Here is a 25353-nt window from a genome sequence, read left to right as displayed (position 1 = left end):
AGGGGCCGCCCGAGCCTTGCAGGATTTTAGTGTCGTTTAGAGTTGAGGAGGATTTTGAGAATACCTACAAAACTGCAAGTTTGTGGATGTGTATTAAAACACCCTTAATACAAAGCCTCAACATCCTATGGGGCCTGATTCAAGTCACATAAAACCACAACAAGGAATAAAATAAAATATGTTAATAGAGAAGCAGCATCACTTTGTAATTCATTGAAGCAATATATTGTGCTGTTGTGCTTCTGCTATATTAAACATATTACTAAAAATGTGTGTCACTTTCTAATTCATCATTGCACCACCCCTGACTTGGGAAGGGTGAAGCAATACTGTCCACTAGCGGAAACCCAAACACAACAGACAATGGGAAGGAACCCTGGATGAAAACCCAGACTTAAGATAGAGGAAAAAGTGCCAGCGTAGTGTCCACCTAAAAGTAGCTAATTGACCAGAAAACAAATTAAGCTTGGCTCTGGGACAAACAAAGCTCTTCCCATCTCATCAGCTAGAACACAGAACAAGGACTGGCCACAACCTGTAATAGCTCTAAACGCCCGGGCAGCCCAAGGGCTTAGAATTCCATAACAGGACTTAAAAAGGGGTATGAACACAAACTAAAAGAAAACCTCAACCTATCTTAGACAGAATCAATAATACCCTAATGGGTTTATCTCAAATGTTGCGAACAAAAGATTGTGACTCTAGAACTTAGAGGGTGGATGATAAAGCCTATAGCAGTGGGTCTACTCTTCTCCATTGAGTGACTCCACCTATTACTTGTGTCCCAAAAGCAGTGATCATAATAGTGAAGAGTAACAAAAGGTCAAATGGTGGACCAAAAGCACACTAAGCAACCAACAGTCAATACAACCATCAGTGGCTATGGAACAAAATAAAATCATCACTGTGCCTAAGGAGGTACCTTCATGAGAGAGACTCCAAAACTCTCAGAAATTAAGTAAGGCAAAGGGAGAACCCCATTCTGAAGCACTCGTCCACACAGAGGAAAACAAGCATAGAAAGCTTTACCTTTCACTTTTGCATCCTGATTTCACTGGGTGAGTGGTGAAACTTTAGAAGCCTTTGTATAAGAAAGGCACTACTGGCTCCTATGCCCTTCTTCCCCACTCTCCAAAGTGTGTCCTCCTGAGACATCAAGTGTAAGTTTATGAAGTTGGACAGCAAAGGTGGTGAGACATTACTGACACTCAAAGGGAAGATCAATAATATCATTCCTAGTTACCAAAGTAAAGGTGAAACTCAGCCACTCCTCCTGGCAAACAAAGATGGACACTTTGTGGTTTGTGATTTAAATTCATTGTAAAAGGTTCATTTGTGTCATCATGTGCACATTATGCAGGTAGGAATAGCATCAGCCCACCCAGCACAGCTTGGTGATTGGTTGTTAATAGCCAACCAATCCCTGTCAATGACTGAAGACCAAAGCATCCTCAAAATTTGCTGATGTGTGCTGCACGGATGAACTCAAGTAAATCCTTATCCTGATCTGATTTCCTCCATGGTGGTTGCATTTCAAGTAAAAGGGATGAGACTGATGGGAGGAACTGAATGGAGCATCTGGATGAGAGGCCTGATAGGAAAAAATAGCCAGTCCTTGTAACAAGAGCCAGGATTAAGTCACTGACACTTTGCCGAACATCATATGAAAAAAAGGGAGAATGCCCTCTATTATGCTGAAGGAAACAAAACCAAGCACTGAAAATCCTGATGGAAAAAAATGTATTCACATCAGACACAAAACAAATTTTGATTGGCCACTAGGCTGCTATGGAGGTCCTCAGTGTAGGTCTTGCTTCAAACCACAGATCGTGAAACCATGAGAAGAATGTCAAAGGCCCTTGGTGCAAGCCCTATGCAAGGCCCACAGATGCTAATAGGATACCTCAGGTGGAAGTATGCAGTCAACTAGAGCCAGAGGCTCACAATACAATAATAGTTCATTACTCTTGAATTTCAACTTAGATCCGGTGAAAAATAATTTGAAGATTTACATTTCAAGGTGAGAGTAACAACAGGAAGATCTAGAGATGGCCAGACCAGAGAGTAAAGAGACCCTATGATCAGGGTGAGATACAATCCAAGGCAACTCCACACTTCAGTCAAAAGCTATCTAAGAGTTTTTGCCTCTTCATATAATGTTGCTCGTCTATTGACTGCTCATCGTGAGATGGAGAATTCCGTAAGTGGAAGAAGTTATCACACCCCCTAAAGAATGACAGAATGAAGCAGTCAATCAGAAGTTTAGAATGTGGGCACTAACTACTTTTACTATAGTCCTTTCATAGCCAAGTGAATGTGGAGACCAGGAACATGAATCTGAAAATGCATATGTTTCTTAGTGTGGAGTTTAAGCTAGGGGAGAGACGTTCTTACATTATTTTGGGACTTCACTGAGGCTGTCAATGAATCTTAATTGCCCTTCCCCCTTCATTAATTGTTATCACCTCTATCACAGACATTTAACAGCTGGGTGAGAGATTAACAATACTGGTTAATTACACTTACAACTTTTAGACTACTTTGTAAATCATGGGAACACGTTTGGTCTACAGCAATATTCCATGTGTGTTCAGCAAAACATGAATTTTATATGAATTACCACTTGGATAGGCAAACAAACAATCTACACTAACTTGGATAGATAGGAAAATCCTTTGTACTATATGTTTGAGGATTCAAAATAAGTGTATTAATTCATTTAATAAAATTGGTCAATTTACTGATATTAAAATTTTATTTTCAATATATCAGAATGACCTATTACTGCTGGCACTGTCTCATTGGAGGTTACAAAGGATGAAGAACAATTTGAAGTATAGTAATGTTATACTTACCTAGTACAATGTGTAAATTAGCTTTTACTCTATCAATGAAGAAGTTGTACATTGCAAGTGGAGTCGCATCAATCTTTTTTCCTTCTGCCCTTGCAACATTCTGCATTTTCTCAATAATTTCCGCCTTCTCGTCAGCAGGAAAGATGTTTGGTACATCACCTGTGTTCAAAAGCATGTTGATGTCCTCTACAAAAGACTCATCCTTAATTTGGTTGTCGCAGAACAAGAAAACGGTTTGCTTGCCAGCAACTCCAGCTTGAAGCATCACCTTTTTTAAGTCTTCTCTCCACTCATTCATTGTGTAGTTCTTAGTAATCTCAATTTGAAAGAGCTCAAATGAATTCATGTTAGTGCCAAGCTTGGTGGCACTTTGTCGCCCACTGCCACCAATGCCCACTAGCAAGAGATGGCCATTGTCCTGTTTCAGGACTCTGCATATTCTTGAGATGTGTTCAATGGCAAATTTGAACATGACTAAGGACATGGGAGCTTTGCTGACGTTGTTGTACTCCTCCAGGTAGTATTCCATGACAGAGGTAAGATGCTTCAGATCAGTGATCTCATCATAGATCCTTGTTTCACTTTCTGCTTTGAAGTAGTCTCCAAAGAAAAGATTTCGGATATTATCATCAATGACCTTTCCATAGTGTGTTAGGTGACTTAGTACCTGTTGAAAATATATTTATTAATGCATCTTTTACAATCCCCTTATGAAACAAGAAGACACATAACCTGCTATGGTAAGGCTTAGTTTACAGAATAATTAAAACAATAATAAAGTCTCAATTTAAATAACATCTCTCGAACTATCTTTTTTGAACAAAAAAATTCTGTTGCACAACATGTAGGAATTGAGATTTCTTTTTCAAGGGTTAAGAGCAAGTCCAATTTATGACTGCTGATTGTCAAAAAGGCTATATTGCGGGCGGCTCAGAAAGGCAATTAGCAATGCAAGGAAGTAGGGTTGTGTTTCTAATGTAAACAGAAACCATCCTCTCAGCAATGGTATTGTTTTTTGATCAGGATACAAAATTTGCACTTTGGTCTGGATGGACTAGATGGCTCAATTGACCCCACTTACTGTACTGCGGCCATATCATAGCACTACCAATAGTAGTCAGTTTATCTGTCACTTGGAGGCACTGGTGTACACTAGGTTTGATGCATGTCTCTCAGGGGAAGCTAAATAATGAAGGAAGGGGGTCAGAGAGCTGCCAAGTTAGTACTCAGGTGCAGCAGAGTAATGTTACTGACATCCCACATTGCTTTCTTGTGATGACCAGCACCATACAAAGGGCACAGTGATGGTATTTTGATTACCACACATTGAAAAAGCATAGATTCTCAACTGTATGTAGCTGTGACACAGGTGTAGGACAACAGATCTGTCAGAGATGTTCATATGCCCTGAAAGGCAATGTCCTGTGGAGCCAGTAGCTTGTTTGGGGGAACTGTGGACCATTTTTGTAATTACATTTCCATAGCCTGGAACACGCCCAGAGTGGTGTCAGACTGCTGCATTGCATAACTTGACAGCTGTTGCTAATGAAGGTCATCAGACAGGCTCCTCTTTCACACATACATTAGCAAAAAGGAGCCAAGAGGGATATGGAAAGGTATACAAGGGATCGCCCTCCACTCTAAACAGTCAATAAACACCAAGATCCCTATACCTGGGGCGATTAATACATTTCATAGACATGAGTACACATCACTCAGGTTGTATTTTTTCTAACATACCGGAGTAAACCCCTGCTATCTATCGCAATGAGGTATGAATCCTCTAATGTCTAGTTGTCCCCACTTAATCTACTGTTCCAAGAAAATTAATTACTGAGGTCTCAATTCAAACAGTGTCCAGGGTGATGTCCAACAAATGTCTGCCTTCTTTACTGGCAGTACATCTATCCACACTTCACCACATGTGCACAAACCTTAAGAGAAAAAATGTGTGGTGGAGCGGAAGGCACCTCACGGGCGAACAACCCTCGGGGATGTTGGCAGATGTTACCAACTCAATGCCCCTTTCTCACCATCGGTTGCCTTCCAGTCCGAAAAGAACACAAACTAGGTACAACACATAAACTGAAATGCGTGTAAAGGTGCAAAATAAAGAGTATCACAACATTAACTCATAACGGACAGAGTGACATAAAATCAACAGCCACACCCATTGTGGATCAATGTCACACACTCCCCCAGTCAAAAGATCTGGGCCCAAATCCATCGTTTTTTTGCACTCCACACCACCCTGGGTTAGACAATGGCGATATGCAAATCAGCTCTGACCCGAATCTGACCGGAATCAAGCATCCGAGGACCGGCCCAGACGTGGGTCCCAGGCACTCCACACCACTTGGAGTCAAGCTAGCCGGGCTGAAGAGAGGTGTTACCTCGAAACCGGTCCGGTCCTCGGATGCTTGATTCCGTTCTGGGAAGGACATGGCTTTTGTAGTTCGGACTGGACTGTTCCCATGGGGCAACAGGGTCAGAGCTGATTTGCATATCGCCATTGTCTAACCCAGGGTGGTGTGGAGTGCAAAAAAACGATGGATTTGGGCCCAGATCTTTTGACTGGGGGAGTGTGTGACATTGATCCACATTCAGTCCATCACTTGTTGTTTTTGCAATTGCCGCCCTAAGTGCGCTGGGGATGCCCAGACGTGGGTCCCAGGCACTCCACACCACTTGGAGTAAAGCTAGCCGGGCTGAAGAGAGGTGTTACCTCGAAACCGGTCCGGTCCTCGGATGCTTGATTCCGTTCTGGGAAGGACATGGCTTTTGTAGTTCGGACTGGACTGTTCCCATGGGGCAACAGGGTCAGAGCTGATTTGCATATCGCCATTGTCTAACCCAGGGTGGTGTGGAGTGCAAAAAAACGATGGATTTGGGCCCAGATCTTTTGACTGGGGGAGTGTGTGACATTGATCCACATTCAGTCCATCACTTGTTGTTTTTGCAATTGCCGCCCTAAGTGCGCTGGGGATGCCCAGACGTGGGTCCCAGGCACTCCACACCACTTGGAGTCAAGCTAGCCGGGCTGAAGAGAGGTGTTACCTCGAAACCGGTCCGGTCCTCGGATGCTTGATTCCGTTCTGGGAAGGACATGGCTTTTGTAGTTCGGACTGGACTGTTCCCATGGGGCAACAGGGTCAGAGCTGATTTGCATATCGCCATTGTCTAACCCAGGGTGGTGTGGAGTGCAAAAAAACGATGGATTTGGGCCCAGATCTTTTGACTGGGGGAGTGTGTGACATTGATCCACATTCAGTCCATCACTTGTTGTTTTTGCAAGTAAAGAAGGCAGACATTTGTTGGACATCACCCTGGACACTGTTTGAATTGAGACCTCAGTAATTAATTTTCTTGGAACAGTAGATTAAGTGGGGACAACTAGACATTAGAGGATTCATACCTCATTGCGATAGATAGCAGGGGTTTACTCCGGTATGTTAGAAAAAATACAACCTGAGTGATGTGTACTCATGTCTATGAAATGTATTAATCGCCCCAGGGTTAGGGATCTTGGTGTTTATTGTCCTCTTTCACACACACAGGCCTACAAGTTTCCTGGACACATAAAGGATCTTAATCGTTTGAGACTTCTAAACCCCTTATATACCTGCAAGTCTTAAAGAAATCTTCATACGAAGTACCTTTTCGTTAACACTTTCACCAGGCTACCAGATTCACTGGGTCCTTGGGAGGAGCAAACCCACATGGGCCAACCAATATCACTTTAGAAGTCAGTCTGAGACTCCACTGGCATCAGAAGAAGGCAGTTCATGACATTCTTTTTAAAATACACTCCAATACATCTTAATCAACTTCCTAATTCTAGCTAAGTCATTATGAGGCTAGTCCATCCCCTTTAGGTATGCACTCCCATGCTCAAACCTCCAATCACAACCCAAGTCTTTAGTCCCAACTCACCTTCTTCAGGCAACATCATTTATCCACCTGCCCCCAGCACATCCTGTTTCGTTATCTGTTTTACAGACTAGGGGGGTCATTAGGATGGCGGACGGACTTGCGTCCGTCCGCCACCCCTGAGTTTGAGGGACCGTCCGCATGGGCAGCGGCGGTCCCTCCATAGCAATTAGGATGTGACCGCCACCCTGGCGGTCACATCCTGTATGTTTTACATTGCGGCGGATGCTGCTTGAAGCAGCATCCGCCGCAATGCAAAAAACGAAAGGTGTGCATTTGCATGCACAAAGCGGCAGGCACCGCGCGGTGCCTGCCGCTTCGTGCACGCAAGGGCAGGGGGGTACCATAGGTACCCCCCATGTGCACCCCCCACGCAACCTTCACCCAGGGGGCCCGCAACGGGCCCCCAAAGTGACTGTCCGTATGCTTTTCCACAGCGGAAAAGCCGCCGCGGAAAAGCATGACTCACCCTGCATCCTAATATGGCTGGCGGTGTCTGATAGACACCGCCAGCCATGTTATTGCTTTTCCGCCGTGGTCGCCTTCCGACCACGGCGGAAAAGCGGCGGACGGATTGGGAGACCCACCAGCCATCCTGATTTGGCGGTGGGTCTTTCAGGCCTCCTCGGCGGATTTCCCGCATACTCCGGGCCGGCGGTGGCTTCCGCCGGCCCGGAGTATGCGGGAAATCCGCCATCCTAATGACCCCTTAGGTGTAATCCTATGAGTTGGATTCCTCAATATATTTTAGAATATTTTTATTTGAAAACAGGACATTAGTGGCAACTTTACATTTTCTCCTTCTGCCTCTGACATGCTTGGGAAAAGGCTATGGGATCGCCTTATCACATGCCTAATGCCAGGACAAGGGTATGCTGGCATAGCATGGTGGTCCCTGCCAGCCGTCTTTCCCCAAATTGAAGGAAATCTTCAGCTTAAAGAATTTCACAGCAAAGCCTGCAGGGCCACGAGGAGGGAAGGGAGATCCTACATGTCTTGGTGGCAGCCATGTGACTACTCAGCACAGGACTAGAGTCTGCAGAGTGTTGCCATTACAGTCAGGCCTATAGCAATAAGTAACTACAAAAGGATGAGACTACATTTCTCCCTCTTTCCATGTATGTAGATCCTAGGGTTTCTTCAACTCTTTCTCACACTTTTTAAGAAAACATGCATTGCATAAAGGCAGGGTAAATTGGATTGATTCTGGCTAGCCTATATCTGACTGATGAAGTCACTTTAGGTGTTGTGCTTGGCTACTGTTATGACAAAAGTGTGGTCTGTCATTGGCGTCCTATGTTTGATTTGCTCTGCATTCCGTCCATCATCTGTGTGTTTTTTGTATTTAAAAAACAGTCACAGACATGGTGGTCTGCTGACCCCAGCTGGCCACCATCCCTGGGAGTGCTAGCCATTCCCAATGGGGTAGCAAATTGCACCTGCCTCGTATATTTTAATGAGGCAATTCATTTTGCGACCCCATTAGGAATCACAAATAGTGTCTCCCTCTTACTCATCCTCCTGAAAACGCGCAAACAAAAAAACTGCAGCCCGCTCCTTTGCAGGAAACGCACCCAAAATCTGGAACTCCATCCCTGTTGCCATCAGAACTACCCCCTCCTTTGCAAAATTCAAAAGCCTCCTAAAAGTCCTCTACCTCAACAGTGCTTTCCCGAACTGAAATCCGTGACTCTCAAGCCTCCGCCGACAGTCACCTGGTAATGAGCATCCACTGCCTACCTCATCCCCTCTCCCCAACCCATCGCCTTGTTCCATCGCCGCTCGGAAAAATCTCATAGCCTTAAACTTTGTCCATGTATCGAGATTACCTCCAAACCTCTCTACCTCAACGGCACACCTCGGACCCCTAGACCTCTCTACCTCAATGGCGGACCTCGGACGCTCAACACAATTGTAACTTTTGAACACTTATAAATACGCTTATTATATTCTTAAACTGTATGTGATTTCTCTCCCTCCTGCTGAAAAGCGTTTCGATACCTCCGGGTCTGGCCAGCGTTTTAGAAAACTTCTTAAATAAATAAAAAATAAAAACAAATTACATTTTGCGGGTCGCAAAACGACGCAACTTGCGACTTGCAAATTGTAGGGGCCATACATCTGTCCCCTTGCCTCATATCCATCTTGTTTTTGATCATAGGCTGACGTGCCAAAAAAGTACACTGGCCTATTTAGGGAGAACTTATCACTGTTCTCCATTTTGAAAAGAAAAACACAGTATATCCCTCCCATTTTACAATTCTCCACCCACAGCATCTAAAGCATTACATACGTTCATGAATATAGGAGTTTTCTCTGTCTATGTTCAGAAAGTACACTCATTTAGCAAAACCACTTCCAGGACCAAGGCTTGCTCAATTTCTCCTTGTGGTGTGCCTTGCTAGTTAATCTTTTGTTATTTTAGGAAAGGCATTTGCCTTTGATAAATTTGGGTTATGATCTGCCGCGGCCCATGCATCTAAGAGCGGAGGGGCGGAATGGCCTGGTTGGGGGTAGCGATTTTGACAGACGATGACCAGGGAAAACTAAATAAATAATTAATTTCATTGTCCGTCTAAATCCCTCCCTACCAGGCCCCAGTGCTCTTACCTGCACAGACAGCGTCTGGTTAGGAGGTGCTACACGTGCCTTGAAACATCATATATATTATTACATTGATTTTGGCATGTAGGTTGCTATGCATGCATCATCCACTAATGGACAGTATATTCAGCAACCAACTCCCAAGATGGCAACATCTGGAATGTAGGACTTTGTGCTGGAAGGAAACCTATATTACAATTAAGACACGTCTCAGTATAACCCATCCATCCAATAACCATACCTCAGAAATATGAATACGTTTCATCTTGCCGTTTTTCTTAAAATCCACACTACGGTACACACATACACAGTTTTGGTACAATGCACTTTATGGTACCTTATCGACACTCTGCTTGTAGCAATTTGAAGTTGTTTCTTTCACCATGTTAAAAAACACCTGCCTGTCTTCATTATCAATCAAACGATCGTAGAAGACGCGGTAGACCTCATGGATCCAAAGTCTAATTAATTTTTCTGCATCCTAAAAAATGCAAAATATGGGAGAAAAATTAAAAACAAAGCCTGTACAAAATTGGTTGCAATATAATTGTTCATTGCCTGTTGCATGGGTCTCTACCTTGTGGACATTTCATTCACCCAGTTAAAGAAGGTCTCTACTGCATCAGGGGCAGCATATGTGCTTACGGACATTGGACTATGCATGCCTAGCTGAAAAATTCAGGACATTCTACTGGTTGAAATAAAAGTACACACTGAAAGCAATAGACACAAGTAGACACCAATAACTAGTTACAATTGAAGGTGGAGTCAAATGAAATAAAAGAACAAATTAAGGAGATTTGAAAAAATTATGTAGATTTATTAGAAAAATATTTGTAAATTGTCAACTGGAATACTGATCAAGGGGGGCGCATGCATGATCAAATGACAGAGCTGTCCATGAGAGGACATTGCTCCTTCTTCAAAGTACTACTCTAAAATAGATGTATTCCTATGTAACATGATGGAAAAACACAATTACATTTAGGACGCAAACAAGAATAGCTTGAGTTAACAATTCACCATCACAGGTAACACTCAATTGTTTAAGGAAAGGGGCCTTACTTACAAAGCTATTTGTGTGAGTAAGTTTGACATGCACATGCAAATGCACATAGCCTCATTTACGAGTTTAAGCCAACTTTAGCAAGTCATACATCAATTTACTCACATGGAGGTTTCTGTGTGAGTAACTCTACTGCTGTGACTGAGGTATTTACAAACCATTTTTTGACGCTTTGCTGACAAGCACTGGAATAAATTCCTCCTGAAAAGAAAAAAGGGAACACCCAACAATTTTGTGGGATATTGTGAAGGGGTATCTTCTTAGGGGAAACACTTTCCTTATTGAATAAAAAAAGAATACTAGCATGTGCTTCTCTTTTGACATGCAAAAATATATAGGTGTAAATTCTATATGAAATGGACTTTACTACACTTATTCAGGATTACTTTTGAAACGCTGCAACTGGAGAGTAGCCAGCAAGTGTAAACAAATTGTGACTGACAGTTGCAGCTCCAAATATCTGAGAGGCTACAAACTTGTGAGAGCAGATTTAGACCTGTTTTCAAGAATGATACTCAAGAAGCTTTGGGTTTCCATCAAAGAACCCTAAATAGGTGGCGCCAAAATAATCCTAACTAGGATATTATGAGCGTAGGGACATCTCAAAGATTTTGTAGTCCCTGGGCCAAAAGTATTTTGGGAGTCCCTATTCTGATCAGCTTTGACTTTATGATCCAGTTTCAGCAATGTCATGCCCTCCCTGGCCAGACCACAGACAGTGCAAAGTCACACTCATCCAAATTCGAAAAGTGTGTTCAGGGATAGTGATATATGCTTTCAATATTCTAACAAAGCAGCAGCTCACTAAAATTACTGCAAATAATCTCTATGACACCCTTTAATTTCTCATATGTAAAATCTGGTTTGTATTTAAAAGGAACTTTTTTTCATGGGTGTTGCATGCAACAAACAGCATTTCTCTGCAAAATGTCTGTAATAGACTCACACATCAACCACATTAATAACGAATTAAAGGAAATTGCTATTTGCAACAACCTGTTTACGAACTATCCAAGGTCATCAGTGGAAAGACTCTCTGCAGAACAGAGCTGGCTTTATCAGAGGCTCCCGTGAAATGCTGGGGCCCAGGGCCAGAGCCCACTTTGCCCATGCCTTAAAACATATATGTATGGACCATGATTCGTTGGCTGCTGTTTTAGATGATTGTTTTTTTCTCCCATTCTTTGATGGAAAATGTACACTGTTTTGTAGGTCGAGCCTAGGCAGTACGCATGCGCTGTCTGGAAGACCTGCTGTAATCTATACAGGGAGTGCAATTCCACCTGCTGCTTACAATTCCTCCCTGCTGCGTCAGTCTTCTTTAGTGGCTCCTTATTGGCTGGCGCTCCCGATACATCACTTCAGGTTTGTGGCAAGGAGCACCGGCCAACTACTGTTTACTTATGCTGTAGGTCTTTATGTGCTTTGTTTAGGGACAATGGGCTGCAAGTATTAAGCATTTTTGCAGTCGCAAATGGTCGATCGGTCCGTTTCCGACTGCAAAAATGCTTTCACATATGCATGAAACACAAATTGCAATTTGGTAACACATTACCGAATCGCAATTTGTGTTTGGGATTCGGTATTTGGAAGGGGCATGTTTAGGGCGTCCCTTCCAAATACCGACTCTGAATGGGATGTATGTTTTGCGACCAAATTACGGTCGCAAAACATTCATATTTTACAGACTCCTAAAAGGAGGTGGTAACCCATTCGCAAATGGGAAGGAGTCCCAAGGGGGCCCCTTCCCCTTTAAGAATGAAAAACATTTTTTAGAGCAAGCAGTGGTCTGTTAAAAAATGAAATTGCAAATTTAAAATTTTTCTTTTTTAATGAATCCCGTTTTCCTTTAAGGAAAACGTGCTGCATTTGAAAACAAAAAAACACTGCTTTATTTAAAAGCAATCACAGACATGGTGGTCTGCTTACCTCAGCAGGCCACCATTTCGGTGATAGCGTAGATTGCTAATGGCTCGCAAATTGCAACCTACCTCATTAATATGCATGAATGTAGGTCTATTTGCGACCCATTAAGAAACGCTAATGAAACTGAATAGAGTTTCATACATTAGGATTAGTGATTACCTCATTGCGATTTAGAGTAAATCGCAATTAGGTAATCACTACTTGTAACAATGATACATGTGGCCCTATTTCTTTTATTTTGTGGTAATGATATTGTATCACCACGGCGCCGCTGTCATATTTTTTTAATCACTTTATGTGTTTTGGTTAGGGACTTTTTCTTTTATTTTGTCGTAATGATATTGCATCACCCCGGCGCCACTTTCATGTTTTTTTAAAATCATTTTTATATGTGCACAGGCGTTGCGCTTTATGTTTCAGCGCCGTGCCCGCTTTCATATTTACAACACAGGTGTCACGCTTTGTTTACACACAGTGTCCACTTTCATGTTTTTTTGTTGTTGCCATACGCATAACTTTTATGTTTCCGGGTGCTGCGCTTTGTTAAGCAAGGTGCCCGCTTTTATATTTAAAAAAAACAAAAGTTATAAGTCTCATTTCACTTTCTGCTGCTGCTCTCGCTTTTCGTGGGTAGAAGGTTTACTCTCCTCTCCGTCGGCCCGCCGCTACGCCGGTGCTGGCCAAATGTCCCTACCTAGGCTTTCATGGTCATCTCTGTGGCTCGATGTGCCCGGGCTGTGACCTCCACAGTACTGGGGATGCAGGGGCCCATGCTGCACAGAGAGTAAATTCCTCTATGGGTGCCGTGCTCTGGTGTCACGCCCCTACTTACGGAGAAAATCGACCCTGACACTAGCAGGGCTCACTTTACTTGTTTGGGATTTCCTCTGAGAGTACAAATAGAGGCCCTCACTGGAGGCAGGAGCGGCAAACTCAGATGAGGGTTCCTTAGCATAGAAATGTGGGAAAGGGGCTCTATCACTTCGATCCGCATAACCAGCTGAGGACACAGTTGGGGAGCTTCTCCCAGATCCACAGTCTATAGCCTTATTAACCCTTTTTGTGCTTGTGACGTAACCGTTCCGTCACGAGCCTCGGGTGGGCTGTGCTGGTGACGGAACAGTTCCATCACGACCCGCTCGCCACGCCTGCGCGGCGCGAATTCCGCGCCTGCGCTGATGTTCTAAAGAGCGGGCGGGGCCGTGACGGAACCGTTCCGTCACAAGCACAGCTCACCCGAGGGCCGTGACGGAGCGGTTCCGTCACGAGTACGGGAGCGCCGCTCGGCCCAGCCTCCCCCTTAGCGCTGCGGCGGAATAGCCGCCGCAGCTAAGGGGTTAAACATTCTGTTGTCTTCCTGCCATCCTCTTTCCTCGTCTCACTCCATCGTGCCTCGCTCTCCTACACATTTCTCCTCTTTTCTTCTCTTCATCTCAACGTTCTCTAGTCCCTCTCCCTGCCTCCTGTGCTCTCTCTATTTCAACCTCCCTCTCCAAATTGTATCTCTCTCCAACGGCTGTCTGTCGTCTCTCCTTCAGACATTTGAGTTTGTTTCAGCAAGGTGGCTCAGTGATTTAAGCTGTGTACTACATAGCGCTTACTACTCCATGTGGGGAGCTGAAGCACTTGCCTGAGTAGGTAGCATGCTGCACCATGTAGGGTTGGAGTTCCTTATTCGGTAGTGCTGTAAAAGAGCCAGGCAGTAACACCTCATTACCCCCCCCCCCCTATCAATTCTAAGTGATGCAACTCTTCCCCGCCCCAGTTAACCCACTATAACAGTTTATCTACCTCCCCGTGAACCCCGAAGGAGCCGACACCTGGCTCCACCCTTTAATCGGAGAACGCTAATTAAAGGACTCAAGTTACATTAACAGCCCTGGAAGTGCAGTTGTTCCCAGAAGGGGCAGATTATTTGAGTTGTGCGCCGCAGACATAAAAGCATCACTTAATTTCCAGAAGCAGTTCTTTTTTCTGACCTACAACTTGCTCTGGGTCAGTGTCCTGGCTCAGGGGCCTGAGGACCTCCTCCCGCAGCAGTATCCTGACTGCATCACACCAGAGTTGTTTCTCCCTCTCGCTCCCTTCTGTCCTTTTCTTCCCAGTTGAAGACATTTCATTTCAGATCAGTGATGCCTTGGTGGCACCAAGTGTTGGAACATATTATGCCTATGTACATGGGGAAATCAGACCTGCCTTTGAATGTCATTGTCTGAAACTGTCCGTGGTCTTTGACTTTGTGATTGTGTCTGCTGTTTGACTGTCTTATAGCATCTTTTGAACTTTGAGTCAATGCTAGCAGGCTGATATCTGTCTAAAAGCATCTGTTAGTCTACGATGATGTTGGAGGATTGTCTAATATTTATGATGGCCTTAGACTAGACTATTCTAATGTTCTGGAAATATATTTTAACCTCTGTTTACATTTGCAGTATCTGCTAGTATCTTTTGGACTTTGAGTGTCTCATAGTTTGTCAATCATTTGAGGTATTTTTAAACATTGGGATTGGAGCAGTTCATTGTGTCTGGTGTCTCTGTTTGATCGTGTATTGTTTAAGAAGTGAACAATAAAGTTAGTGGGTTTTATATCATTATATTGTGGTTGAACAATTGACCCGTATAAATACTGCCTCTACAATATCTACTACGACTATATAGCCTAAGTATGTATATAGATTGAAAATAGATTCACTACTCTTACTTCTACATCTACATACCGAAACAATAGAGTGTCAGCTGATATTTTTAATGCAATAGTTTTGCTAGTGGATATTTTGACAATCATATAATGGTATAACACTGTTAGTGTCATGCACATATTCTACTTTATTTTCTCCCATCTTTATTTTTGTAACAGGAGACAACTCACTTATGTTATGTCGCATATATTTGATAACATCCTGCATCTATTTTGTTTTCCCGTGCTTCTATGTGAGGTTATGTAAACTAGAAATTGCCAGCAAGGGATTTATTTTGTGATGTAATATATAGCATGTGGAATCTATACTTAAAGTTTGAGATTCAGACTGCAAATGTCAGTCGCTGTGTTTGATTCAAATATTCAATTATTAAAAACATATAAATAGCTACCACGCTAGCTAAGAAAATTAAGAAAAAGATATGCAACACAAGGAGATTTTTTATCAAAAATGTTATTATTTGTTGTGAAATCATAAGGGTTCTTGATCAGTCATGAGAGTTAAACAGACAAAACAAATCTAATGTAGAAGGAATACAACAGTCTTTCCTATAATACAGAAGACAAAGTCCAAACTGTTACGTATAGAAACAATGACTACTGCTACAATAGTGGTAAGTCACTGATAGCAAGATGTCAATAGCACAGAAATGGACGTATAGGTCGACGTTTCGGTCTTATCGAGTCAATTCACAAGACCATCTTCAGGACGAATAATTAAATATGTAACGATGACCCTTGGGACGACAACTTAATGTGACTAAGTCGAAGGTGAAGTGATTTCCTTGAACTCTAGTTGTTACTGGAGCAGTGCACTGGGCACTCAGATATGAGTCGAGGGGTCTTTTGCGAACAAATCTTCTTGAGTAATCTCAGCTATATTTATTGGTCAAATGTCGAAGTCACATTTGGGGAACTTCCACCGGCAGAGTCACAGCAAGGAACTTCTAGAAGTTCCTTGCCGTGACTCTGCCGGTGGAAGTTCCCCAAATGCGACTTCGACAATTGACCAATAAATATAGCTGAGATTACTCAAGAAGATTTGTGATCAAAAGACACCTCGACTCATATCTGAGTGCCCAGTGCACTGCTCCAGTGACAACTAGAGTTCAAGGAAATCACTTCACCTTCGACTTGGTCACATTAAGTTGTCGTCCCAAGGGTCATCGTTACATATTTAATTATTCGTCCTGAAGATGGTCTTGTGAATTGACTCGATAAGACCGAAACGTCGACCTATACGTCCATTTCTGTGCTATTGACATCTTGCTATCAGTGACTTACCACTATTGTAGCAGTAGTCATTGTTTCTATACGTAACAGTTTGGACTTTGTCTTCTGTATTATAGGAAAGACTGTTGTATTCCTTCTACATTAGATTTGTTTTGTCTGTTTAACTCTCATGACTGATCAAGAACCCTTATGACTTCACAACAAATAATAACATTTTTGATTAAAAATCTCCTTGTGTTGCATATCTTTTTCTTCATTTTCTTAGCTAGCGTGGTAGCTATTTATATGTTTTTAATAATTGAATATTTGAATCAAACACAGCGACTGACATTTGCAGTCTGAAACTCAAACTTTAAGTATAGAATCCACATGCTGTATATTACATCACAAAACAAAACCCTTGCTGGCAATTTCTAGTTTACATATTGTCTGCCCAAGCCCGCGAGGGTATATTGGGTCACCCACTTTCTTTTTTTTTTTCACTCTATGTGAGGGTGGCACTTCAATAAGAAAATGCAGTGCTGCAGCTGCATCTTTGGTCTTCTCAGTAATTCATCGTTCTTATTCCTCTAGACAGTGTTTCTAGCTGCTTCTCTGCGCCGGTTGCTAATTCCTCATTCTAAGGCCTCTGCACAGTGCTGCTATCTGCTTCTCTGGTCTCAGTGGAAATTCCTCATTCTAAGTCCTCTTGACACCTCTGCAGCTGCATTTCTGGTCCTAGTGGTATTTCCTCATTTTAAGTCCTCTACACAGTGTGGCTAACTGCTTCTCTGGTCCCAATGGTATTTCCTCATTCTATTTCCTCTAGACAGTGCTGCAGCTGATTATCTGCTTTCAGTGGTAATTCCTCATTCCTAGTACTCCTGGCAGTGCTGCAGCTGTGCTTCTGTTCATACATCGACTCAGTAGCGGCCTGTTCCCTGCCAAAGTGGGGGACGGACCGGAGGAGAAAGGTGGGGAGGGTTTCAGTAAAAAAATAATGTTAGATAAACTTACCTTAACGCTGCCACAGCCGGCGTCTCCCGCGCATCTGATATTACTGCTTCTGTCTCTGGGCACAGGCTCCCAGGCTGCCCTGCAGCCAATCCAGAAGCTGATCTTACATGAGGGCAGCTTCAGGATTGTCCTGAGTGTCAGCAACTTGCGCTCCCAGGCAGACTGGTAACCAGTGCCTTCTCTCACTAGCCCCCGCAACTCAGCTGAGGCTGGAGAGAGCGTCACTGCACACGAGGGGTTTGATAGGCCTGAGACGGCCTGCCAAACACCTCATGTACACCACTCCCCCACCAGAGGTATCATCTCCTGGACCTGGCTCAAGACTTGTCAGAGTCCTGGGGGCAGGTCCAGGGGATTAAAATAAAATGATAATAAAACGGTTTTAAAACCCGTTTTAATATTGTTGTATGTACTGGTGGTGGCATGGGGGCAGGGCTGCTCCGCCCTAATGGAGCGGCCTCCGCTGCATCCACTACACTCCAAACCAAAACAAATAGCTAAAAGACGTCATTTACAACGCTAATAGCTCTAACTCTGACAAGTGCGAGACCTATAGCATTGCAAATGTTTGCTAAATCCTGTCTTTGTAGCCATTTAAAGTAATCAGAGTCGAGCCAATAAGAAGCCTTCACTCTCGCCACAAATTGCCTGCTCACATGGCTGATTATTTTAGAATATTTGTTACAAGAGTATTGACTTGCCTTTTATGCTAACTTTTGCAAGCACAATATGGAAAGAGGGACGCACAAACTGATCAAGCGAAAAGCAAACGTATTGAGCCATAGGCGGAGTGCACTCTACCTACTTGCAAGTGGGTGTGTGGGCAGAGGAGCACTCCTTTTACGACTCGCGAGAAATCTCGAAGATTAAAGACGTAATGCGATTTGGAGGGAGTAGGAAGGAAATTTTCCACAGCCATTTTGTAAATCGCCATCGTGGCTTGCACCATTAGCTTGCTTGTTCTTTATGGAAAAGAGAAAAGACCACATTTCATTATATATATTTGAAACTGTGACATTTTGTAAACAATCATTTGAGGAAAAGGAGTTTTGAAGATGTAATTCTTGCAAAAGAAAATGAATTACATAGGTACCTCATAAATGCTATGTCAAATCCTTTGCCGAAGTGCCAGTCAGCAATCGAGCCGAATATCTTGGTCAACGTCTCATCATCAAAGGTATTAATAGAAATAATATTCAAGTGACGGGTAAAACGGCCTGTAAAAAATATATATAGATATATACACATGTTCAGTGTCATTTTTTTCACTACGCTTTTCAAATTTTGTCCTTAAATTATGAGAAAGCAGACCTTGAGGACTGACCAGGTGAACTGGGATTCTATCTCTGTTCCATATTTATGGAAGGATAATAATTTAGAGTTTTGGTAGGAGGTTATTCCTCGATTGTCCCATCCCACCTACTTGAGTTTTGTTTGCCTCATTAACAGATATGGGAAGCTGGTGCACTGCCCATGGAGCCATTACCAGCTCCGCTGGTGGCCTATCAAAGGTGGCATGCAAAAGGCACCGTCTTTCTTGCATTGTGAGATTCGCCTTGTTTAGATCACTGTGCCTGATGCAGATTTTCTCTGCCCAGGTCGACCATGCAATCCTGAGACAAAATTCATAAATACATATGGTGTGAAACTCCCAATACGTTCCAGGACCCTTCTAACAAAAGCCAGAAGACAAATTGATTCTGTGACACAACTGCCAGTAAAAGACATCATGGGTGATAGAAGCTCCTGCACGCTTAGAGGGCAGGATGCTTTTCCCCTCAACTCCTACATATAAGCCTATCAGGTGGTGTTTTTTTCAGTGTCAGAAATGTGCGCAACAGTTTGAGAAGTAGATGCTGCACAGGAATTTTGAGGGGAAACTGTCTTCCTTTCATATGTGTAGCTTTAATATGATTCTGAAGGGTGCCTCACAAAATATGGCTGTGTTGGACTTATCACCCCAACTGCTAAAATATGATATACATTTTAAATATATTGATATAAATTATTCTGGGGTCCACACAAGTAACAGGGAATTATTCTAACCTTTGATTCGGATATGCAAATGAGAATACTTAGATAAAAAATAAAACTGTTTCTGTCGTTGACGATGGCAGGTTTGGTTCCTTACTAGAGAAGAACATTTCAAGTAGACTCTCCTTTCATTGCGTAAAGGATCATAGAAATTGGCCATAAGACATGTTTACGTTGAAAGTGCTGGTCAGAGGCTACTAATCAGTAATCATGTTCATGATGTGATGTGAGGTACAGCCAACACACCTTATTTTGAGGTTCAAAGTTGAACTGTATACCTGTGATATCATTTCTTCCACCGCCTGGTGGGCCCATGGCTGAAACCAGCAAGATGTCCAGAAGATCTATTCTGGAGGTGTCCTTCTTGTCGTACCAATGACCATGATCAATCCATTGCCTGAGAAGTTCGATCGGCGGCTGGGCTCCATACACCTCTTTTGCCGGCATGTTTAGATCATCTAGAGAGAAGCAAAATAAATATGTTCAATATATAGGTATGTGATTATCAAAACCAAACCAGACCTTTAAGTGGACCAGACCAAACAATTGTTCTTGCGCTTGCTGTCACACATGGTTCTGGCTGGGATGGAGGACTACGGCTGCTGTTGCAGGCACAGCCATAACATCAGTTTCAATCAGAGATTCATAGTCTGAAATCTCCGTAAAGATACCTAGGATTTGTGCCTATAGAAATTTTGGAGAACAACTAATTTTCAACATTCTTTAACTATACAGAACTGTGTGAACAATATATTGAAGTTCATAATAGACAAAACTAAATTAAGTGAAAGGGACCTTTATAACACCAATCGTATATGAGATTTATAATGACCAATTTTGTTCTGAAATTATGCTTCCAATTACTTATTTGGACACATCACAGCTATTTCATGATTACTGTCATTCACTGCACCATATCAGACCCATACAGATACATATATATGTGCATATATATGTATATATATATATTTTTTTAAAGTTCAAGTGTACACACACGTGATGCTAGTGTTACATGAACATAAACAACATACTTTCAATGCTCAATAAATTCTGTGCAATGTATAATTCGATGTGCAAATGCTGTCATAAATAAGATTTCTTAACTTATTTAAAACCAGGTTTAAATAATACAATTAATTCATAGACTAATTTAGGTAAAATACCAATGTCATTGTTCTAAAATGTTTCTATGTATAAAAATCATGTTATGAAATACGCAACGTCAGATAAAATCATTTTTGTGTCCACATTTTACGATAAATAAAATTTGTGAAATCATATATAGTGCATTTACATTGAGCATGTAGTAAAACCCCACTTTCTAACGCAGTTTGAGATTAATACCCAACTCATTGCCTGCACAGGTTATGTCTGTTATATAGCTAGGCACCTCCTGTACGTGCAATTTAGTTTATATTTGCCTAAATGCCCATTTGAGTTTAGTTTACACTATATACTGTTTCAACCTATATATAATATATATTTGGTCTACTAGTTGTAATGCTTACTGGACCTTCAAATGATCAACGTTGCTGTATACATTGTTTTGCAGACATTCTTTGTTATGCTTTTTTGTGCACATTTATACAAATCACTAAATTAGTGACCTGATTGCATTTTCTATATGTTGTAATTTACAATTTAAAGTGCAAGTGCTAAAATAAATAAAGTGCTACCAATAAAGTTTGTTGTATAAAAAAAGTGTGTTACTAAAACATCTATTTTAATTTCATTATGACATAATGTCACTGCAGCGATGCGTTTGAAGAACCTTTCATATATATATTTTTATCATATACTGTTTCATTTCATTTTGCCATCCTTATTTTATTCATAAGCATGTATGAAAGTCTTCACTGGAGTTGTGTCCATTCGGGGTCTTTGTTTCTAGTTCTAGTATATATTTAGTCTCAAGGAGGCGGAGTTTGGCCTCACGATTACCGCCTCGTCTAGACACAGGAATGAAATCAATTGAAAAATATGTTAACAGATCCAAATTGTTGCCATGTTTCTCTTTAAAATGTCTTTCCATCAGATATGTGGGGTCACCGTTGGAAATTGCCTTCATGTGCTGCAGTATACGTTTGTGGGCCTGTAGTTTGGTACCGCCCACATATTGCAGCCCACAACGGCAACCCAACACGTACACCACATACTCCGTACGGCATGTTAGAAACGTGGATATCTTAATTGGACGCTGTGAAAAGGGTGTGTTGTACATGATCTTATTAATCCCACATTTGCATGCTCGGCAGTTTTTACATTTCACAACCCCTGTGCGGGCAGTTAACCAATTCGAAGATAATTTAGTTTTGGGGCTGCTGCTCACTATTGAATCTTTCATAGATTGTGATTTACTATAGATAATGCTAGAATATTTTGGCATAATTTTACCAATTACAGGTCACTTTGCACTATCGACCAATTTTTGTTCACAATTTTGCGCAGTTTGAGTTGTGTTGTTGGCTGTATGTTAATATTAGTCTGGTTTCATTGTTAGTAGTGACATCCTGATCCTTAGTTTCTTTTACTTTTTTTTGTTAGTAATGCTTGTCTGTCTAGTCGATTTGCTTACTCTCTGGCTATATCAATGATACTAGCTTTGTAGCCTCTCTCAACAAATTGCTCTTTACTTAGTTGCTGGGCCTCCCTTAATTCATTTTCTGTACTATATGCTCTTCTTATCCTCATCATATCTACATATGGTATGCTATGTATCAAATGCTGAGGATGATGGCTGGTAGCATGCAGAAGGCTATTGACCGCTGTTGGTTTGCGATAAAGGCGGGTTTCCATCTTCAGATTATTATGTACACTTCCAAATCCAGGAAGTACACTGAGCAGTCGCTTATAATAGCTGTAAATTGTAAATTCAGCTCATTTTGATTGATGTTCTTAACAAACTCTTCTGCTGTTTCTCTTGTTCCCCACCATATGACAAATAAGTCATCTATATAGCGAAGCCATAGTCTTATATGTTTGTCCTCAACTTGTTTGTGTTGTTTGTTCAAAACCATCTCCTCCCACCAGCCCATGTGAAGGCAGGAGTAGCTAGGGGAAAAACATGCCCCCATAGCTACTCCTCTAGTTTGTTGTAGGATTTGATTCTGAAACAAAAAGTAATTATTATTTAGACAGTACATGATCATTGAAAAAACAACATCTTGTTATGCTGGGCCAGCTGTAAGGGTCTAGACCTTAGATAATGGTCAGTTGCCCTTACCCCATCTTTATGATATACGCTATATATATATATTCCGTCCGTCATTGGCTCAGTTTACTGGTTTTCCGGTGCTCTCTGATGGTGCGGAACCCCGCGGTGGAGCCCAGCCGCGAATAATTATCCAAATTTCTTCCAGAGAAAGAATGTTGGGTCGCACTCATGAGGGGTTTACAAAAATGCCTTTTATATCCTTAATCATTTTCACAGGGTGAAAGCCTAAATCGACACGTTTCGGTCTATCCAGAGACCTTGGTCGCGATCATAATTACAATGTTCAAAACAGCCACTTAAATACAATGTAGCTGCATTAGGTAATTTCCTGTTTATGATGAACATCGCTTAGCATTATGGGAGATCTAGTGATCATTTGTAAGGTTTTTTCTTTTATGTACAGTGCTATTTAAAATACGAATTAAACTCAAAGTAAATAAAGAAAAGGAAATAGATAACGCGATAATGTGCCAAAGAAGTGAATTATACACAAATTATTTAAGTTGAGCCGATCCCCAATGGTATTCTTTGAATTTACAATTTCGTCCATTCGTTAGTTCATCAATTCATTACAATGATTTGTGTTAGCCAGTCACGCTCTCCCGTGGGCTTATTCTTGGGTTATGGCGTGTGGCTTTATTTGATTTCCATTCCAACTTTAAGGGACCAGTTTTATGTTTGTTACGTGAAAAAAACATAATTTGTGATTTCTCTTTTGTTAAAAATAAACAAATATCGTAACTTATAGATGTATGTACAGTTCTTCACTTTGGTTCAGTCCTATGGAGTGAATGTTCTCAAGCTGAGAATACGTTATAATTCCCATTGCCGTAAATTCCTCTCCATGTTTCCATCGCGATCATTTCGCGCTTTATATTCGAGAGACTCACATCACAAATTATGATGCAGTGCTAACATTTCGTACTCATTTATAATATGTATACAAAAGGTTTGTCGGTCCACTGTGATATTACTACTTTCTTTTGTGGTGTCTGTCGGGGGAGACATGGGATAATAACCAGTTGTAACTATCTTTTTGCCAATTATTCCCCGAATATACTTATGCAGCCCAAGGGCCCATGATTCCAAGTCTGGTATGTAATAGTGCAAATCTGGCCCAACACTCACGATTTGTGATTTCAAATGCAAACAAGCATTCAAGATGAATGAATGATGGAGCAAATTTGAACTTGGACTAAAGATCACTGAGTGAGGTGGCACATTTAAACATACCCTAAGTACAACTGAGCCATGAAATAAATCTCAACATGAGCTTAAGATTAATGAGTGACTGTGCAGGTCCGAACACAATAAGTGTTATTATGTGATGGCACATGTGATGAACATCAATAATGGTGGCAGTTCTTGACCTAGGTTGGGAATTCCTGGCATGATGGTGCTCTCTCTTGCGAACTGCTTGCACTGCTGTGATGGGGATAATTCTCGACTTATTGTAGGGAGTCTTGAAATAATGGTGCCACCCTTGGTGCAAAACCTGCACTGGCATAATATTGGCAGTTCTTTACGTATGTGTACTGAAAGCATTCCTGCTACGATGGTGGCAATTTCTGATGTAACGCTTGCACTGGCATAACATTGGAATTCTTTGTGTTTTTACTCTACTACTATTACAGACTGAGGGCTCGCCCTGTGAGATTAGTGTAACCTGTTTGCATCTATCTGTGCACTCATTCATGAATTCATCAGTACATGCCATCACCAATCATCCAGCCATTCACTGATGCAATCATTTATTCAACCATTCATTAATCTATGAATGTATTCACCAGGTACTCATCATTTACTTACTCTTCCATTCAGCCATGGAATCATCATTACATTCACCCACTCACCCATCCACACAAACAAAAAGGCCAAATAATGAAAAATCTCATTTATTTATGAAGTAACTAGAACTAATTTTTAGCTACTTCACCCTTCCTGTTTTAGGTTATCCCCATCCTTTTTCGCTCCAGGTACATATGTCCTGGGGCAAAATAAACCCCACTGCATTAGGGTGTCTAAATACAGCCTCTGGGCAGTGAGGGGTTAATTTACTTGTAAGTCTTGTTCCTTTCATACGGTTGTCTGATAGGGAAAGATAAAAAAATACCTGTCTGTGAATCGTACAACTGCTGCTAGTAGGGAGATTATGGTTTGTGAATCAGTGGGTTGGTCTTAGAGGAAAACATTTTATCCAAGAGAGACTAGAAAAGGTAAGAGTGTGTGCAGTCAGTCCAAGTCTCTCCCTCACTCTCTACGTTTCTCCCTCACTCTCTCTCTCTTTCTCTCTCTCTCTCTGTTTCTTTCAGCATTCATATAAAGCACTTTGACAGCTTAATTTTGGCCTCAGTGGTCGGGGATGCTTTTCACATTTTTAGAAACACTTTCAGTTAAGAATTTTAGATCTAAACCCCTGTTTACCCAGCCCTCACCAGCCAATTCTGTTATTCTGGTACTCAACCCAACCTGCGGTTGGGAAAACAGGGTCATGCTAAGATGACCAGGTAAAATGTGAAGAGGACAGAATTCAATTTAATGGCAAATATTTGCTTAATGGAAATCTATTTCATTACACCATGACAGTATAATTGGAGAACTGTACATTCAGCAGCCTATCTGATCACAGTAGGGAGGAACCTGGGCCCTTGATGGGCAGGGTTGCTTCTCCAATGTCAGAGCTTGGAAGGGGTGAAATGCATTAGTGATGGTCTGCTCTGTGTGACCTTTTATTTTAAATTACAAAATTAGTTACCAGCTGACTTGTTAACAATTGGATTTAGGTGCTAGATAATGA

General features: G+C 41.8%; 1 protein-coding gene across 1 annotated transcript in view; it reads right to left on the bottom strand.

Moving 5' to 3' along the window:
* The window catches only part of DNAH3 (dynein axonemal heavy chain 3), a 660573-nt gene that overhangs the window by 188462 nt on the left and 446758 nt on the right, over window positions 1–25353 (bottom strand). The window contains exons 43-47 of the mRNA XM_078665068.1: window positions 19621–19800; window positions 18402–18525; window positions 18114–18270; window positions 9727–9870; window positions 2856–3522 (exon numbers count right to left, since the gene is read on the bottom strand). Of these exons, the coding sequence (XP_078521194.1) occupies window positions 2856–3522; window positions 9727–9870; window positions 18114–18270; window positions 18402–18525; window positions 19621–19800 (1272 nt within the window). The remainder of the gene's footprint in view (window positions 1–2855; window positions 3523–9726; window positions 9871–18113; window positions 18271–18401; window positions 18526–19620; window positions 19801–25353) is intronic.

The sequence above is a fragment of the Lissotriton helveticus genome, chromosome 10 (genome assembly GCF_964261635.1).
Source record: "Lissotriton helveticus chromosome 10, aLisHel1.1, whole genome shotgun sequence".
Taxonomy (NCBI): Eukaryota; Metazoa; Chordata; class Amphibia; order Caudata; family Salamandridae; genus Lissotriton; species Lissotriton helveticus.
This window is presented reverse-complemented; position numbering and strand designations above follow the sequence as displayed.